At 40.7% G+C, this 19652-nt stretch overlaps 1 protein-coding gene across 1 annotated transcript in view; it reads left to right on the plus strand.

Moving 5' to 3' along the window:
• The first annotated feature begins 1051 nt into the window (after nt 1-1051).
• The window catches only part of LOC121926372 (mucin-5B-like), a 70237-nt gene continuing 51636 nt past the window's right edge, over nt 1052-19652 (plus strand). The window contains exons 1-7 of the mRNA XM_042459313.1: nt 1052-1356; nt 8678-8792; nt 9377-9464; nt 11111-11247; nt 15584-15809; nt 16661-16786; nt 18654-18771. Of these exons, the coding sequence (XP_042315247.1) occupies nt 1052-1356; nt 8678-8792; nt 9377-9464; nt 11111-11247; nt 15584-15809; nt 16661-16786; nt 18654-18771 (1115 nt within the window). The remainder of the gene's footprint in view (nt 1357-8677; nt 8793-9376; nt 9465-11110; nt 11248-15583; nt 15810-16660; nt 16787-18653; nt 18772-19652) is intronic.

Below are 19652 nucleotides of genomic sequence, written 5' to 3' on the forward strand. Positions count from 1 at the left end.
CCTCTATAGGGGGTAACAGTGAGGGGGCGGGGGGGGGGGGGGAATGAGTTCATTGTCCCTCCATTAGAAATCCATCCATCACAAGGATTCCCCAATTAAATTTTCTTTCAGTCTCCAAATTTCTAGCATTGCAGTGAGTGAGACACTGCAAATCATCCACACATATAACGTATATTTATTGATTTTTGTGGGCTTTTTGGGCAATATGGCTATGTTCTAGAAGAGTTTAGAGGAAGCACACTGAAGATGCTAGCCACACATGCTGGTGAAACATCAGGAATAAACTCTTCTATAACACAGCCACATAGCCTGAAAAACCCACAAAAATCTATGGATGCGGGCCATGAAAGCCTTCGTCTTCCTATATTTATTGTCATCACATTTCCTTGGGAACTGTGTTTGCTTCTTCACTTAAACTATTTCTAAATGCTCAACTGAAGTTTTGGATTAGTGCATTGCTAGAAATTTGGGGCTTGAAGGAAAATTTCATTTGGGGGCCAGAAGTATTATTTGGGGGGGGGGGGGGGGGGACAATGACCCCATTTTGTTACCTGTATCACTTTTACACCATTTTGGGTCTCTTTTTCACCTCCTGTTACTATGTAAGTTTCTCCCTTAGCTCCTTTTTGAACTTTGCTTCATCTGTCCTCTTCCTCAACTTGATTACATCTACATTAAAATCATAAGATTTCTACAGAAATTTCTATGAGCAGCTCTCACTTCCATCACTGGGGACATTTAAAAATAGTTTCCTGGTATAAACTTGGAAATTATTTATCCAAGCAATGAGATTATTCTTTTTTCCTCATTTTATCCAGTTTCTCTTCCCCTGTCCTGTTTGGCTTCTACTCTCCTTCTTGCTTTTCCTCTGACTCTCTGGTTTTGGAAAAATTAAATAAATGGGAGAATATTGTGGTTGCAGTGACCCAATGTAGGATGAGAGGTTTTCAAAGGCAGAAATGTTATGTAAATGTTTGCTACTGTTTAATAACCGTGTCACTCATTTTTGGCCTCTTTCTCTCAATGTTTAGACCCAGTGCCATGCCCATGTATGCTTGCTGCCCCACGTTATCATCCTTCTCTCTTGATTCTCTCTGCAGTTCAGCGCCCTGCAGTCACCATCAGTGAATGTTCCACTTGGGGTAACTTCCATTTTCAGACATTTGACCACGTAAAATTTAACTTTCCTGGACTTTGCCATTATATCTTTGCTTCACACTGCAAAGATGATTACCAAGACTTCAATATCCAGATCATGAGGAGCATCAAGAATGGATCTGTCATCTATTTCACTGCCACTATTGATGGTGTACTTCTGGAGGTGAAAGAATCAAGCATCACTGTAGATGGGAAGGCGTGAGTTGGCTCAACTTCACTTTATAACATCTTGCTTTCTTAAGAACATTTCCTGTTTCAGGGTTCAGAGATCTATAGCCTTTTCTGAACTATGAAATCTGATCACCATCTTGATAAGACACCTTGCATACCAGTTAGGGGTAAAGGCAGGGTACAGATAAAGTGACTGATCGATTAATTGATTGATACTATCCTGAAAAGAATTCACATGGTAATGGCTCCAGATGAAGATAGCTGTAGCTGTTGGTTCCCATGCCAGTGGGGTGTTAAATCCATTTAACTCTGAACTTCAGAGGAGCTATTCACAGTGCTTAACCCTATCACAAAAATAGGTTGGTCACCTTGGACAGCATGCTCAAAGTTCATATTAAGAACTGGAGAGTATCCACTGGCCCACTAAGATAGGAAAGAGCAACTGCCACCAGATGAAGGTGATTTCTTACATCTAGGCCCAGCAGTTTGCTGAAGGCATACTGCTGCAAATGATGTTACCTTAGTTTCTATTTTTGATGCTTCTATTATGAATCTTTGATTACCACCATTATAATCACATGAATTATCTTGGAGTCATAGTATATCATTTCAGATCATTGTGAAAAATTAAAATGGTGTCTGTCTGATGGTCATCAGTGGCCTGCCCTTTTCTTCCTTTGTTCCAATGAAAATAGTAGGAAAGAGGCTACCATTCTAAATAAAGGGCACCAAAATGAGAGTCATTGGAGGACTCTGGCCTGAAGGCCTCCTCAAACCTGGAGTTGGTCTTGTCCACACTTATTGCCCAGCAATGTAGAACATAACAGAAAACATAGGAATTGACCCAGCAAAAGACAGACAACTTTTTTTAAAAAAATCCAGATTGCTTCCACAGTATGAATCATTTTACATTTCTTTAATAACATAAGCAAGATGAGAAAGAAAATCAAAACCAATCAGTGGTTGCTGAGTGGAGTCCAACTATCAGAGTCAGTTTTTCCAGGAGGTAAGATTTCTTCCTTTTCTTACAAATGAGATATCAGCAATATATTACTTAGTATGAAGGTGCTTCGTATCAGTTCATGAGCATTATGGGAAACAGAATAAGTTGGAGACCCAAATGTTCCTTTCTTTTCCACAACAAGATGTATCTAATTATCACTTAGCTTAGACATCTGTACAGTTTCAAAAGGACTGGAGTGCTGCTATATGGCTACACACAGAGCAGAAGATGATTAAATTTTATGTTTTCTCCCTGTATGGAGCAGCTATTAGATATGGCTCAGGTAGACATAGAGCAATTCTGTATGTGTATACTTAAATGTAAGGCTTGCTGAGTCCACTTAAGTCCCTTTTATAGGTAAAGATATATAGGACTACAACCTCAGGCTACATTCTTACAAATACATGGGGCATTGGCTTAGAGTGAGCGTCAGTTTTTAAGAACCCTTACAGTTTTCCCACTTTAACTGCCAAAATGAAAATGGAGGACCTTAAATGTCCTACATTTTGGGCTGAGTTTTGTCCTGCAGTTGTTCTACAGTTTGGTCTTGAATTTGTCCTACATTTTGTCCCTGATAATAGTGGACAATTATGGCAACCCTATAATGGAATCCTGGGATTTACAGTTTATATTGAGAATTCTCACCCAGAGAGCTTCATTAATGCCTCACCAAAGTGCAAATTCTAGGAATCCACATGATGAAGCCATGAAAGTTAAAGTGGAATCAAAGTGATAATATTGTATAGTATGAAAAGGGCTCATCTGATAACATTTTTCAATACTTCCTTTCTTGCTCTGATAGTCATGCCAGCATGCCAGATTCCAGACCCACAAATTAAACTCACCTGTTTAGATTACTAAAATAGAAAATGTGAAAATATTTACTTCCTTGATGAAACTTTATTCAATTATTGACTTTATCAAAAAAATAATAAAAAAAGAATACTGCTTCATTTCAGGTGCAAAAGCTCGTCTCTCAGTAATGAGTACCAAAATAAAATATGCCTCATTAAACAGTTATGCCCACTTTTATGTGTATGAGTTCAAGGAAAAGTATGAGAGGAGTCATATAAATTAATAGTGTGTTTATGGACAGAAAAAGATATTCATCTCTCTCTCATGGGCTTTATGTTTCCTGGAGCAATGAGGAATATTTGCTGTGTGTAAGAAAGCTGGGGTTTTCAACTGCAGCACCTCAGGAGTGGGGGAAACCTTTCCTGGTAGTCGTTTTCCTGTCTTGCAGCTTTTATAAATGTATAAAATGTTGCAGCTTTTATAAACTGCCCCCATGAGATATTGTTCACCCTCCTTGTCCGATGTGACAGTTCCTTTTAAAAGTCTGAAGGGCTTCACATAAGGAGAAACACTATACCAGTGGTCAAACCAAGTATGAGTATCCATTCCAAATGATAAAAGACAGCATGTGAAAAAATGCTTCCAGTATAGTTTTAAAAACAAGGCTCAGATGACCACTGTGGATTGCCAAATGGCAGGTGTTCATATGCATCACTGACTCCTCATACTTACATTAATAATTCTCCTAGAAATCACTGGCTATTCTTTGTATAACATACTTTGGAATGTTGTCTTCTTGTTCTTTGTGGTCCATCAGTTCTCTATTTTTTTCCCCTGTGTGGAAATTTTGATTTTCGGTTGTTGTTGTTTTTTAACAGCAGTTGCTTCCTTATGTTCATTCACAAAGTGGTGCAGAATGTCATATTGAGGTTCTTAAAGGAAGTTATTTGAAGCATTGTGTGAGAGAACTAGAACATAAGGCAACATATATTCAGTTCCTTTTAGTTCTGACCTTTGGTGTATTTTCTTACAGTATTTTTTAAATTGCTTTTTATTCACCAGCCTGGCATGTTGTAGCTTTTAACAATAGTGAAATAAAATAAAAAAGGACTTAGAACAAATTATTTATCTTTTCCTACATTTTTACATTTATCAGATCATTTCTCTTACATTCTCTTTATAGTTTGATTGAGACATGCATTCCTGCCTATTTCTGATTGTAACCCTCCGTTATGACATTTATTTTTTAGGAGTTTTACATTTTTCAGTTACTTGTTTCATTTTTAACTTGTTTCCCCATGAATTCTGCAGGAGCATAACCCCAGCCTTTCTCAGGTTGCCTCTGTAATGTCCCCCCCCCCCAAATTACCATATGGCAATTTAAAATTCTTCAGTGGCTCCCATTTAATAGTGGAACAAGTAGTTAGCAGCAGGTTGGCACAGTACAAAGAGCCACTATAACACTCTGGCTGTTCTCCATTGTCCTGAAAAGTATTGTTCGAAAGTGGTGTTTGCCTGATTGCAAGGCAGCTGTGAGGAGCTGTGAAACTTTCTGTTTGGTAGGTATAATAGTAAGAACCAAAATCAAGATTGATTTGATTGATCTGGGATGTAGGGCACATATTTCTTATGGTGGTAGGAATATGGCCCCTCTCTTGCTTACGTGTATGATTGCTGGAAGCTACTACTGTATAATACTAGAAAATCTTTTCTGCTGAAATTTGCAATCAGAGGTGTTGAAATTTGTTTGGAGGATGTGATTCAGCACCTTGGACATATGGAGAGTTCTCACTAAAACCCAGAATAGATATTGCTAATTCTCTGACATGGAAGCCAATAGCCACTATTTGTATTGAGTTACTATAGGCAACTAGGCAGTTGCAGGCTGCATTTTCAGGAAGTTACAAGTACTAGGCAGCATTGGCATGAGGACCCACTGAGCCATCTTTCTCCATCTTGAAAAAATCAGCAACAATAGCATAGGATCACAATGTGGCATGCTTTCTTTCTCTTTTACACACATACCACAAGGACCCCAGGGGAGCCTGATCCAAAAGCAAGCACAGGCACTAGCGAGTATATAGTAGTGTTTTATCTAAAAGATGTTAGGCAAGAAACATGGGGCATTTCCTCACTATACAACTATAACACTATGAATGCATCTGCAATATAGAAATAATGCAGTTTGACACCACTTTAATTGCCATGGCTCCATCCTACAGAATCTCTATCCTGTAGAATCCTTCTCTTTGGCAGAGAAAGCTAAAGACTACAAACCACATGATTCCAAAGGATGGTGCTACAGCCGTTAAAGTGGTGTCAAACTGCATTATTTCTACAGTGTTGAAGCACCCTATGACTCCACTGAAACAGTCATTGTTCCATTCTATGGGATCTTTTGGATTTGTAGTTTAATGAAGCACTAGAGCACACTAGCCAGGAGTCCTAAATAACCCTACCCAAACTGCAAATCCCAGGATTCTATGGGATGGAACCTGGGCAGTTAAAGTAGAATAAAGTGCCATATTTGTGTAGTGTTAATGGGGCCTAAGTGCCAAATGATGGACACAAAAGCAGTAGAACCTGCGAGAATAGAAGAAACATCAGTGACATAGAAAGGATTTGGCCAAGAAGAACTGAAAGCACAAGAGAGAGGAGATACATGTTGTCAAGAGCAGGTAAACTCACCCTGGACATGATAATACACTACTTGCCCTATGCCACAAGTCAGGTTAAGTGAACCACATTGGAAGATGTAACTTTTGAGAGTACCCCTATACTGTCAGCCCTCCTTAACCACATATTCTTTTCCCCCAGATGCAAGTATCTGTGGCTTGAAAACATTTAAAAAATATTAATGAAAGCAAACCTTGATTTTGCCATTTTATATAAGGGATATTATTTTACCATGCCATTCTATTGAATGGGATTTGAGCATTCACGAATTTGGTATCCATAGTGGATCCTGGAACCAAACTCCAGTGGATACCAAGGGCCTATTGTATATGTTTTGCAACACTATTATCATAATTTGCTGTCTGCAAATTTCTACCATCTCTCTCTTTTCTGTCTGGCTTAAACTACAGTGAAGTTTGGCATCCCACCTTTGTGATAGGTAGAGGTGAGGCAGTACTAACATTAAATGCTGTCTGTTTCTTATTTAGTTTTAGTTAATGTCATAACAAGAAATTAAGTCAAATCATTTAAGGTCTTTGTTGTATTAATTAACACAAAGACCTGTTACAGACGGGCTAAAAAGTACGCGCATAGCGCGTACTAGGGTTAAGAGGGGGCGGTGCTTCCACACTGCCCTAACCCTAGCGCACGCTCTGCGCGCACAAAATGTGGCTGCCATTCCACGCAGCCGGCCGCCATTGATACATGACGACCGCGCTGCCTCCAAACGAGGCGGCGCGGTTGTGACGTATTGGGGGCGTGGCAGGGCGCCTAGGGCACCCTTTCCACGACCCCGGAAGGAGCTCCGTTTTGGAGCTCCTTCCTGGTTTGGTCCGCTGGGTGCAGCCTTCAGATGGCTGCGCCCAGCGGACCAAAGAAGAAAGGGGCCCCAAGTACACCCCTATCCAGGCTGCAGGGAAGGGGCCTTTTGCCGCTTCCCCGCAGCCCGGAAAGCGGCGGATCGGGGTCTCAGCGGCTGCCGCTCTGGCCATTGAGGCCCCGATCCAGCGGGGAAAGGTGTGCCTACAGGCCGCCCCAAAGGGGCGGTCTGTAACGCGCCAAAATTCTTTGCTGGAGTAGAGGTTTCCTGTTGTTAGTCTGTTTTAATGTTCTTCTAAACTGTGATTAGGACCCACATTAGCACCAAAAGGTGGTGCAGAAATGTTTGTTCTTGCTATGTGTCACTAGATTGACTTTGACTTATGATGACCTTGTGAATGAGAGACTTTCAAGAAATGTATTTATAGTAAATAAATGTATAACTAAATAGATATACACCTGTCCTTGTCTAAGAGCCTGAAATGATGAAAAAGTGTCACTGGAATGTGAATAAAAACTAGTGCTTTTCTTCAGAAATTAGATCTGTGAAGGTAGATGGCTTGTATTTTATTTCTGTTTCTCTGGAAGAGACTGGGCACACCAAAGTAACATTAAGGGAATATTAAAAAACAACCACTTAAAGGGAGCGGGTTAAAATGAGAGAGCTGTACAACAAAGTTCTTTTGGTGTGTCATGGCAGTATTATTTACTCGTGTATTTATGTTAAGTATTTCTGTATTGCCTTGCAATCGACAAGGGCACCTGAGACAATGAACAAATAAAAGCCAATGGAAATAATACATGAATAAAAACATTTTAAGACACATTAAAGTAATCTTTAAAACTCCTAAAAGTGATCTAAAAAATTCCTAGAACCCGGTTTTGAAACAGCTAAAACAACAATTTCAAACACTGAATGCCATGTGGAACAGCACTGTTTTGGCTGCCTGGTGAATTCATAAAAGAGACGGGGTCAGTCTACCTTCCTTGGGTAGTGAGTTCCAGAGTCAAGACACTGCCACAGAGAAAGACCTCTTATATATACCCATCAACTTAACCTCAATAAGGTACTGTGACACACAACAGGGTCTACTCTGAAGATCTCAAATTTCTGGCAGGCTCATATGGAAGGAGATGGTCTTTCAGATATATTGAACCCAAGTAAACTGGTGCTATCTATGGCTTTGTATTTTTCTTTTAGCAATTGATTTTACATACCAGCGATTTGATAAGTAAATAAATTATATACCTTTTGTTGAGAAGTGTCTCTGCTACTTTAAAATTGTGTTTCTGTACACTTGTCATTCATAGCATTGTCCAGGAGTGATTCTTTCTGGGAAAGGGAGACCTAGCTTTCCACCTAGCAAAGACTCAGGGGCTGTGCAGGCTGCCCCTGAAGGGGTGGCCTGCTGTGCCTCTGCCTTCACCAGATTGGGGCCATGGCAACCACAAACTGCGCCCCCTATCTGGCCTTTCCGTGGAGCAAAAAGGAGCTGCAAAAAGCAGATCCTTTTTGCACCCTAGAAAGGGTGCTGTAGCTGCTGGTGCTGCAGCTTTATGATGCTCCTTTGGTGCTGCATCATCTAGATGCAGCACCAGAGGAGTGCTGTGATGCCGCACACCGTGTGGTGCAGCATGTGGCATCACGCCAGCCTGGGGGCGGAGCCGGGATATGCACCATGTGGACACCACATCCCGACTTTGCCCCCAGGTTGGCCTTTCCCACTGGTCTGCACAGCCCCTCTGTTAAAAAATTGAGAACATGCTGTTGTTGGAGCCCCAAGATCTGAATTATATCAGATTCATGTTTTATTCCAGGTTTTGAAGGATTTCCCCAATGTTCTGAAGCTAAATCCTAGATTGCTCCAGCATCTTGGAGCTCTCCTTTAAGGCTAGAAATGATTCACTGCCCCATTGGCATGGGAATATCCAGCCACCATTGGATAGGTGATAGTTAAAAATGGCTAGTAATTGTAATCAGTTGGTATTATCTTTTCAGTATGAAACTATTAATATGTTTACTTTCTAAACATGTCCTCCTTTCCCCCCTTTTAGAATTTCTCTACCCTTCAGCTTGAAGAGTGTTCTAATAGAAGATCTTTACCCTTACTTCCAAGTCTCCTCCAAACTAGGCCTGACTCTCAAGTGGAACTGGGGTGACACTCTCCTAGTATGAAGCTCCAGTTAGTTGGATTTGTTTTGGTGCATTTTAGTATGGGAAAAATGTGATGGGTTGCCAGTTTTCACACACTATAGTTTGCAACCGATTTTATGCATAGATGTGGCATAAAGTAGTAACATTAATTTCTGTGTATTGATAATCCTTTTATGATCCCTGGAATTAATTTTGAAGGGAAACAATCACTCATTTTTTCTGTCTTTTTAAATGACAAGATTTTAGAATTTTATCTTAAATAACTACCCAGCATTTATTACTTCATCACTAGGATAACATAATCCAATAGCATCTTGTATGATTAAACCCCCTGCTTTAAATTAATTATGGCCTGTGTATGGGGCAGAGAATTCTAATCTTTGAACTGTACTATCACTTAAATCAGCAGTATTCAATTTTTAGAAACAGAATTAAAATAAGAGAGCATACAGCCATGTGGTTGTACAATTGTACATAATGTGATACATTTTCAAGTACCATATTTAGCCTTCATCATAACAATATAATGTATCAAAGTTCTGATTGTGTTTTGCTGAAAGGAAAAAAACACAGTTTTTCTTTTGCTTATCTCTGCTCAGTTAGATTTAGAAGATATGTACAAGGGGAAGACATGTGGTTTGTGTGGCAACTATGATGACAATGGAAAAAATGATCTGCTTCTTCATGGTAAGATGTTGATTTTCTGACTACATAGGATAATAAAATAATAACCATCTATTGTGAGTCTGACCATCTTTAAAAAAACTGTAAGATCAACAGACAAGGTGGGATGGAGGAGAATGTATCCTTCTTCTGCTTCATAGAATCATAGTTTTGGAAGCCATCCCAAGGGCCATATAGTCCAAATCCCTGCTATAAAGCAACCCACTGTTAAAGCACCGCTGAAAAGTGGCCATCCAGCCTCTTTTTAAAGACTTCCAATGAAGGAGAATCAACTATTTTACAAGGCATGGTAGTCCACCATCAAATAGTTTTTACCATCAGAAAGTTCTTCCTAATGCTGAGATGGAATCTCCTTTCTTGCCATTTGAATCCATTGGTTTGGTTCAGTGAGTTCTACTTTGCCGAGATGGTCTGTGTGACCAAGGTAGTCTTCCCATCAAGGCTACCTTTTTACCTCATAAACATCCAAAGACCCCTTGATCTACCCTTAATACATTTTCCTTTAAATGAATTAGGGTTGGAGTCTCCAGTGTCCTCTTATATGTATTTTATCTTTGATAGCTTGTTATCTGTGAAGTTAATGTTGTTAATTCGCTTAGGCCAATACTCTTCTGGAAAGAAATAAACATTAATTTTATTTGTAAGCATGTGTTAACATTGTATCTTCTTCAAAATTGTTTCACAGATCGTATGGTGACAGTATTTAAAATACTTTAATACTGTAGTTACATTTCCTATTCACTTCTCTCACTGAACTCTTTCAAGCCTAAACAGTTTCTTGCTTCCTTTAAACCTAGTCCCTTATACTTCTGAACTGCTTCCCCTTTAACAGAGCTAGGGGATTATCACATAGAAGGCTTACCGTGGGTTAAACGCCGCCAAACTGCTCCTGGAGCGCGAAGATGTGATAGCCGGTCATGCTTCTGATTCATCATTGAGGCATCCCATTGCCTCTCCCATCCTCAAAGCATTCACGGAGCAGCCATTTCTTCAATAATGGCAACTTCCTCTCTCCTCTCCTGTCAGCAAAGCGTTCACAGATTAATGTTTTTATAATTGGGAGGAGGGTTGGGGTTTAGGGGGTTTTAATTGTATTTCTTAAATTGTATGTTATCTTATTACTGCAATCCGCTTTGATTTCTTTGAGGAAAAAGCGGAATACAAATAATAATAATAATAATAATAATAATAATAATAATAATAATAATTTTCCTGGTGTGCAGTGACTCCAATAATGCCACACTAATCATAGTGAGATTAGACTGGCCTGGAAGGGTAATCCAACGATGATCACATGTCCTTATAGTGCAGAGTATTTCTGGCCACATGGCTGTGTCCTGACTGTCAATCCAGACTTTCCAGGCAAATGCAGGGTAAAAGGTAGGGTTTTTCCCCCCAGAATTTTAAGAGAGAAGCCCTGCATTGCCTGAGAATCCTGAGGAACATTGTGTGCCTTGATTGCAGACCCTACAATGTGGGTATGGGACTTCCCACCATTGCAGAAAAGCCCATATTAGCCCTTAGCATTTTAAGGAACTAGAAGCAATAATACGCAGAAATACATCTGGTAAGAGAATAGCATTTAACGCTGGTTCTAGCCAGCTAGTGTGAAGATTTAATGCTATTCTAATAATTATGGGATTTTACAGGCTATAAGGCATTCCCATGGCAGTTTGGAAACCTTCAGAAAGTAGAAGATCCAACAAAGAAGTGCCCTGATGTACTTGGAGACAGTGGAAAGCAAAGGAACAACTCCCACCAGCAAGATAAATGCAAAAATAGATATGTAAGTTGGACTAATTTTCAGTTTTGATGGCTGTGTAACAAGTGTACAATGCCAATGCTGATATTCTGTCACAGCCCCATGTACAAAACAGAGCAAGACAAGCAAACAAGGGACACTGAGAAGTGCTTACAAGAGTGCAAGTGGGGCTGTTTTTGCTTCTCCTAACATTTGTATCACCCCCTTAGCTACTTTTACAGAATATGACTTAGGGATATGATTTTCTTAACACTGCAGTATGAGTCAGTAGATTAGTGGTTTTCATTAAGTTGAGGCCCAGCCTCTTCTGAACAGTGGTGACTGACACATCTTTAATATCAAGCATTTGTAATAGCACTCTGAAGAAGGAACCTGGAAAGTCTTGAATTCTTACGCTGACATTTGTGCCTTTTTGATCTAATGAAAATATTGCCATACAATGGATTTTGGAACCTACATTTTCTCCTAAAGTTCAAGCTTGCAGGAGGTACTGATTCACAGCCAGGGCTCAACCCTGCAACCTGATTCAGTGCCACAATTGAATTCCAGCAGTTGAGAAGTAAGGATAAATAGGTGTCTCCAAGAGTTTGATTGCAGATACTGAAAGCCTACTCTGCTTACGTATCTAACAAAGACTAGATAATTTTAATAAGGGATGAAGGAAAAGCACCAAATAGACTGAGGAGCGAAAGAGAAATTCAGGCCACCGGTTGTTTTCAGGCAGGAAACAAACAATTGTTTGTACATTTTCTTATTACATTTTTACCCCTGTGGGAAAAATTTATGTGCACATTTATGTGCTTCTCCCTCAATAATTCTCTGTGATACTTCTCTAGGCAATGTAGATAGTTTGTAGCCCCAGTGATTTGTTTTCTGATTGTTTGATGCAGTCAGTCTTGTTCAGCACAATCAGTATTCTGTTGTATCTGCTTGTTCAATCAAGAGACTTAGGTGGCTATGGGAGATTGGGAAAAGCATATATCATAACAGTCGGGTTATATTTGAGTATACTCTTGAGTGTGTAGGCAAATGATAAAATGGTCTGTTGGAAGTCTATGTTGATTAAGGCAGGGCTGATGGGTGAAAATAGATTACTTTGTCAATTGTGAGTTGGATTGGAAGTATGTAAGTTTTTTCAGGAACCCGGGGAAATAAAGGGAAATGTTGAAGCCATAGTTTTGTGAGACATTTAGCCTTCTAAATTGGAAGTAACTAGAAGGCATACAACACAACAACTGTCTTATTTAAACCATGTAGGTAGGGAAACCTACTAATATCATTCATGGTTACTAACTAGATCTAATTCCTAGATGGAAAGAGACAGAGAGACAGAAGTCCTCTTGAGCAAACAAAATCTAACTTACCTTCACATGCATTCAGGGAGTGAAACTGCACTATGTAACTCTACCATGTGGCATTATATAAACCACACAAGACACTTCCACATATAGAATCATAGAAGTGATATAGTGTGAATATCTGCAGAAGAGAAGATTGTATGCTTCCATTGTTGGGGCGTAGAGAGATGTGCTTTGTCCACTGTGACCACGTGCAGAGTTGATCCACACAGCAGGACACCATGAGAAGGCTCTTGGAGAGACATCTGCAAAGGCTTCAGCAGAGAAGGAAAAAATCCTCCATGCAGGCTCACCAGCCTTGAGCTCCCGGCTTTCAGAAATAAACACTGCTGGACAGCAAGGCTCTCACTCAAACAAGAGGGCTTTAATTTATTTGTTCTAAACTATTTACAGGAATGCAGAGTACCAAACAGCCGTCTGGATACTCACAGCTCTATATACAAATAGACAAAGTGCTCCGCCAGTCACTGACCACAACAACCCAACACCGGAGATAATCACCATCTCCCTTTTATAGGTGGTCTTGTGTGAAGTCATGTGGTGTCTTGCCACCAATGAAACCATGCTGGTTTCATCTACAGGGCAGGTTGCATCATACCATTTCCCATGATGCACCCCTTGACTGACTTCACCTGCTGTGCATGTTGCATCAGATGTCCCGTGATGCACAGCTCCCAAATGCTGACTCATGCACACCTGCCACTTGAACTGTGGTTACCTCTATTCCAGTTCTATCTAGTGGTCACATCCATGTCATTTCCAGGCCAAGTGTGTCACATTGTCCTGACATGTATACAGTCATACACGAACAGAGCCTTGTTCAAACATTCAAAACTACTTTATTACAGCATGTGAGGAGGGAGCATGAACAAGCTAGCTTTGCCTTTCTCCATTGCCACTTTTGTGAGGTCAAATGTCTGAAGCAGAAATTCTTTCCTACTATTGATATAGGAAATCAGGGTGTGGTACAGACCACCCCTTTGGGGCGGCCTGCACCCGCCCCTTTCCCCAATGTTGGTTTTGACCTATAAAGCCCTAAATGGCTTGGGCCCAGGGTACTTGGAGGACCGCCTCTCCCCATATAATCCGCCCCGCACACTCAGAACATCCGGGACAAATTTGTTGGAGGTCCCTAGGTCAAACCTTGCACGGACCTCACAGAGGGCTTTTGCCATTGTTGTCCCTTCACTTTGGAACAAGCTCCCCGTAGAGCTTCGCTCTGCCGCCTCACTAGTTATTTTCAAGAAAAATCTGAAAACGTATCTATTCCGGTTGGCCTTCCCACCTTAGTTAAATTGTTTATTTTCCTGCCCCTTATTTTTTCCCTTTCGACCCCGGACCGTTGTAAATTAATTTCTCCTTCTCTTTGCCCTTGACATGTGTATTTTATTGATTTCCTGTTCCTGTTCTTTGTAGTAATGCTTTTAACTTTTACAGTATATTGAATTTTTATCTTGTATTGTAATGTTTTAAATTTTGTAAGCCGCCTTGATCATATTTATGGAAAGGCGGGGTAAAAATAAAATTTATTATTAAATTTATTATTATTATTGGGGCCAGGGTAGCCATACTAGCAGCCCAGAGGACCCAATTCGGCACTTCTCCAGACTACGGAGAAACAGCAAAATGCCGCTTCCCAGTGACCTGGAAAAGGGGTGTCCTTGGGGCTTCATGCCCCAGGATACCCCGGGAGCCAGAGCTATGGGAGAAAGGGGTCACTTGGCCCCTTTCTCCCTGGCATCATTCCTGCAGCCATTTGGTGACTGCAGGAATGAGGTGTGCCCACAGAAGGAGCTCCGTTTTGAAGCTCCTTCACACACCGTGCCTAGGCCTCTTTAAGCGGCCTGGGGCAGTGCGAAGATGTCATGCCCGCATGTGCCATTTGGACGCGGTGCAGCTGTGATGTCATAATGGCGGCACTCATGTGCACAGGGCGCCGCCATTATCGCACCACCATTATGTGCTAGGGTTAGAGACTGTGCAGTTGCCGCACAGTCCCGTAACTCTAGCACGGTGCGAGCACGGCACTCTAGCATTGTGTGTACCGCACTCAGGATTCTGCATTGTATGGGGAGCATCCACATGTAGAAGGTGCTCTTTACTTTAGATATTAGCTTTCAGTACAACAAAAATGAGGGCAGAGGGTATGGAACTAGTTTTCTCATCTTCCTTCCTTGTATGTTGTTATAAAGTAGCATATAGACATCTAAGTGTGGCTTCCTTCGTTACACGTGCCAGGATGCCACTCTATTGTGATTTGGGTTCATATAGAGCCACACTCAAGTACAGTTGTACAGTATATCCAAGTTCAAGACAGTGGGGAGGCCTAAGCTATATATGGGTAGGCTTTCCTTCTGCAAACATTTGTGTGATGTGAGTGAATGCCAGGCAGGATTATTAATGCATTCAATTGGGTGGGGCTTCATGGCAGAGCCTTTCTTGCATGCAGACATAACCTAATTTTTACATGCAGGAATAAATTGTGCAGCTGAACCGAGCTTGAGTTTAAGAAGAACTTTGGCTGAAATTGATCCCAGATTTTGACATGGCTGGAAAAGGGAATAGGAAATGGAGTGGTGTTTTAACTATTACAGACTGTGGTCTAAAGGAAATATCTGGCACTTTGGTTTTTCTGTCTCAGCATTATTTGTGCCTGCCAAATAATTTTTAAAATTCCTTATATCCTATGGAATTAAGAAACACGAGCCCTGGCTACATTCTCTTCTGGTTATTTTAATTGCATATGCTTTGAAATGCAAACATTTCCATATTTACTTTAGTGAAAGCAGTTGTCCGCATATACAAAGGCTTCCCTCTGGGAGGGAATGAATAAGACAGTGATTTCTTTTCTATTTGTTTTTCTTCTTTCTTTAGTATAAGTTTCATCGAACATAATGAGGAATCCCAGAAATGCATGTTGAGTATTAGTGTAACCGCACAAAAGTCAATGAGGTTATGGCATTGGTTTTTGTAAAGAACATGGTACATAATTTTACTTTCAGAAATCTAAGTGCAAAAAAGTCCTCTCTCGCTTTGGGAACTGTACTAAGGTGATTGCCATGGATGATTACTTGTCCATCTGCATTGGTGACATGTGTGACTGCTCCAAGAAATCTTCTCATTCTGATCTGGTTGCAATCTGTGTGTGCAGTACTCTCAGCCAATATGCTCGAGATTGTGTCCTCAAAGGTGGAGACCCAGGAAAATGGAGATCCAAAGAACTCTGCTGTAAGTTAATAAAAATGGAAAAGTGACAATAAATATCTTCTAGATCCCCCAGTGCAAGATCAGTTGTATTGAGTAGTGTATATGCTCCCCTTGGCACATGACTTTCCCTTGGGATAAATATTTGAATTAATGTTTGAATTAGCAGAGCCATTACTATCATTTCCACCATCAAGGAACTCATAAATCTGTTCTCCTTTCCTCCTCCCAAATATCCATAATACTGAGTAATCAGCATTCCTGATCATCTAAAGGAAGCTCTTCTTCATGTTACTGTTCAGAGTTTGCTCACCTGGGGGATTTCAGTGGAAAAGGCTGAGTAACAGGGTAGTTATGCCTTCTGTTCACAAATGAGTGATGGTCTGAAAGGGGCCAGGGATATTAGCTATTCTAATGTCAGGTTGAGCATGTCAGCTTCATGAAGAGAGAGTGGCCATTGTATCATCATGCTACAGCTACCTAAAATGGAGAGAGAATTTCCTGCCTTACGAGGAGAGACTGGCCATTGTGCCCTCATGCTGATGCTGCCAGCCTGATGAGGAGAGTCTGATCATTGTGCTCTTGTGCTGATGTTGCCTAACTGAGAAGGAGAGACTCACCATTGTGCCCTAATGCTGCCAGCTTGCTGATGCTGTCAGCCTGATGAAGAAATACTGGCCAGTTGATTTTCTCCTCATCTTCACATGGGAGAAATGGTTCCACAAAAGTGGTGTGTGTGTGTGTGTGTGTGTGTGTGTTCAGCACCCTCTGATAGTTTATCTCTGCTTAGTTGTTTGCAATTCCTTCTATATATATGTATGAGACTAATTTGGTCACTGTCACTGACATTGCTTTCATTTTGTTTGCGTTTACAGACCAGCAATGTCCACACAACCTGCAATATATGGAATGTGGAAACCCATGTGTTGACACCTGTTTCAACCCAGAAAGGAGCAAAATATGTAAAGCACCATGTACTGATGGCTGCTTTTGTCCTGAAGGTGAGAATGTTACTTAAGACACCATCATTTCAATGGCGCTTTAATAATGTACAAGATTTTCCTTGTGCATTTTGGAATAACTCTATGAGACCAAGGAACCCATAAATCTGATATGTTCCCCCCCCCATTTTTATTTTTTATTTTTTGGCAATGGGAATGCAGAAGAATGCTTGATTGTGAAACAGTGGTGATGTAGGAAGCTGTTTCTTTGAAAAAAGGACAGGTTGTGCCTGACAGTATTCAGTCCTTATGGGAAATTGATTCACAGAACTGGTTTGCAATTGATGCTGCTTTCATGTGGCTATGATTTCACCATACCTCTAGTTTTTATGCCATTGAACATGTGCAGAGTGCATTTCTCTCTGTGATCAACCTCCCAGCATAAGATTTCACACATTTGGGAACCAGTGGTATGGTGAAAATGCTACCTTTTATAGTCTAGAGATGTTATAACAAGGGACAACTATTTACATTAAAAAGTTAGTAGTACTCCCTTACCAGAAGCTGTTATTTAAAAAACTAACACTTTCTGTTAATGTTAACAGCAAGAGTAGTTAAATTTCATTAGAATAGGGTGGGGAACTGGGGGACAGGGTAGGTTACCATTTTATGGTAGTTGTTAGTAACATAAATGGGGGGAAATAGGAAACATGTGTCAAGGTGCTCAATATATGAATGAGGTATTAATAAAAAAAAAATCCAAGGTATTTTAGACTAAATATACTCTCAAGGGCTTTCTTCATGGGCTACTGTATATACAATCATGAAAACTGACAAGACAAAAATATATAATAAGACAATGCATGATTCTGCAATGTGTGAAATCATCATTAAATTGGCACACTGCCTATGGCCTGTACATACCTGTCAGAAATTTGAAATTTAACTTAAGAAATTTCTAGAGCTGAAACTCTTACAACATTCACTCTACAAAAAGAAGAAACATGTGAACTAAGACTGAAGTTTCTTTTTGTATGTAACCAGTTAATCAGAGTGAAAGAGGGTGTTTTTTTAGGAATATATAGCCCCTGTAGAAGATCTTTGAGAACATATCAAGTGTGGGCGGTGTGGGTTTTTTTTTTTATAAAAAAATATTCCCCCATGCGGCGGGGTAGGCGGGGTTTGGGGGGGGGGGTTCCAGACTAAGTGCCACCATTATAATGGGGCTTGGGCACGGCGCTGTGGCAGCACGCACCATTCATTGTATCTAATGGAAGGGGGGTCCGGACCCCATGGCCCCCCCCCCCCCCCCGGCTATATCCCTGTCACTGAGCACGTTGAAATGTGTCCAGATTTCAGCTGAATTTACTGGGTGCTCCTCGTTTTTTGTTTCCTTAGTAACAAAAGTGAGGCAAGTCATGCCTCTTGCCTTAATGAACATCTGGAGTTCACCTGACTTCCATCCTGCCTTATAGGGTTATTGAATAAGGGTTATTGAAATTAGATACACAACAGTGGATTGAAATATGGTTGTTGTTGTGTGCCTTCAAGTCATTTCTGACTTATGGGGACCTTAAGGCAAATCTGTCATGTTTTTTCTTGGCAAGATTTGTTCAGAAGAGGTTTGTCATTGCCTTTCTGAGGCTGGGAACATGTGACTTGCCCAAGGTCACTCAGTGAGTTTCAAGATTGAGTAGAGAATCGAACCCAGGTCTTCAGAGTCATACTCCAACACTCAAATCACTACACCATGCTTCAATATTCTTATTGTTAGGACCACTGTTACTGTTATTTATTAGTAACATCCAGCAACAGCAAAAACTTTGAAATCTCCCTTATCAATAACAATAATGAAATAGTAGCATTAATTTTTATCACATGTAATTGTTTTCCTTTTCAACATTACTAATCAATATGTTTTGAACAGGGACAATACTTGACGACATCAATGACAAAAAATGCATCCCTGCTGGCCACTGCCCATGCACCTATCAAGGCAAACTCTATACTACTGGTGAAACCTATTCTCTCTCCTGCCAGGACTGGTACTGTTATATCCTTGCTAAGAATCATATATCAGATTGAAAAAGCAACTAACTAGTATTTGCCAATGTTAATAAGAGACCAGGTCTCCCACTGAGGCTGGAGGTAGCTGAAGATCAAAACACCTTTTGTTCATATTTTCAGGGAGTTCAGACCTAACAATCTGAAATATATTCCTTGACAAGGCCCTTGTATCTGAAGTCCTGCATGCATTTACTTCAGAGGTACAACTGTAATAGTGTGGTGATGGTGGCCTTCTCTCACTGGCAGCTAGTGGTTTTTATATTAGTGTGGTGCTGAATCCCTTCCAGATTTTAGTTTGAGCTGTTAAAAAGTTATTGAAGATACCAAACCAATGTTTGGACTAGGACTCAATAACTTATGCATGGTACAGACCTTCCAAAAAGGGAGGCCTGCCGGCACCTGTTTTTCCTCCACAGGGCAGCTGCAGCCGCCAAACCACATGGCTTCCCTGCAGAGGAAAAATAACTAGTGAAAAGTGGGTTCTTTTTACCCCGTGGTGGTGGTGTAACAAGTGCGCCAGTGGTGCACTTGGTACGTAAGCACCACATGGTGCTGTGCAGACACTGCACAGCACTTATGTAACAATGGCAGCACCCATGTATACAGGGCACTGCCATTGATATGCCCTCATCACTCGCAAGGGTTGTGGGGCGTGTGGGCGCTCCACCCCCAGGCAACCCTAGCACATGATGAGGGCGTCACAAAGGCTCGTATGTACCGGGACATTGATAGTTTTTTTTTTAAAAATCTGACTAAAACAGAGTAGATTTACCTTCCCACTGATATGGAAGCCACCAGCCACCATGGGATTTTCTGGATAAAGTATTCAACATGGCTGGCAAAAGAGATACAAAAAATC

The sequence above is a fragment of the Sceloporus undulatus genome, chromosome 1 (genome assembly GCF_019175285.1).
Source record: "Sceloporus undulatus isolate JIND9_A2432 ecotype Alabama chromosome 1, SceUnd_v1.1, whole genome shotgun sequence".
NCBI lineage: Eukaryota > Metazoa > Chordata > Lepidosauria > Squamata > Phrynosomatidae > Sceloporus > Sceloporus undulatus.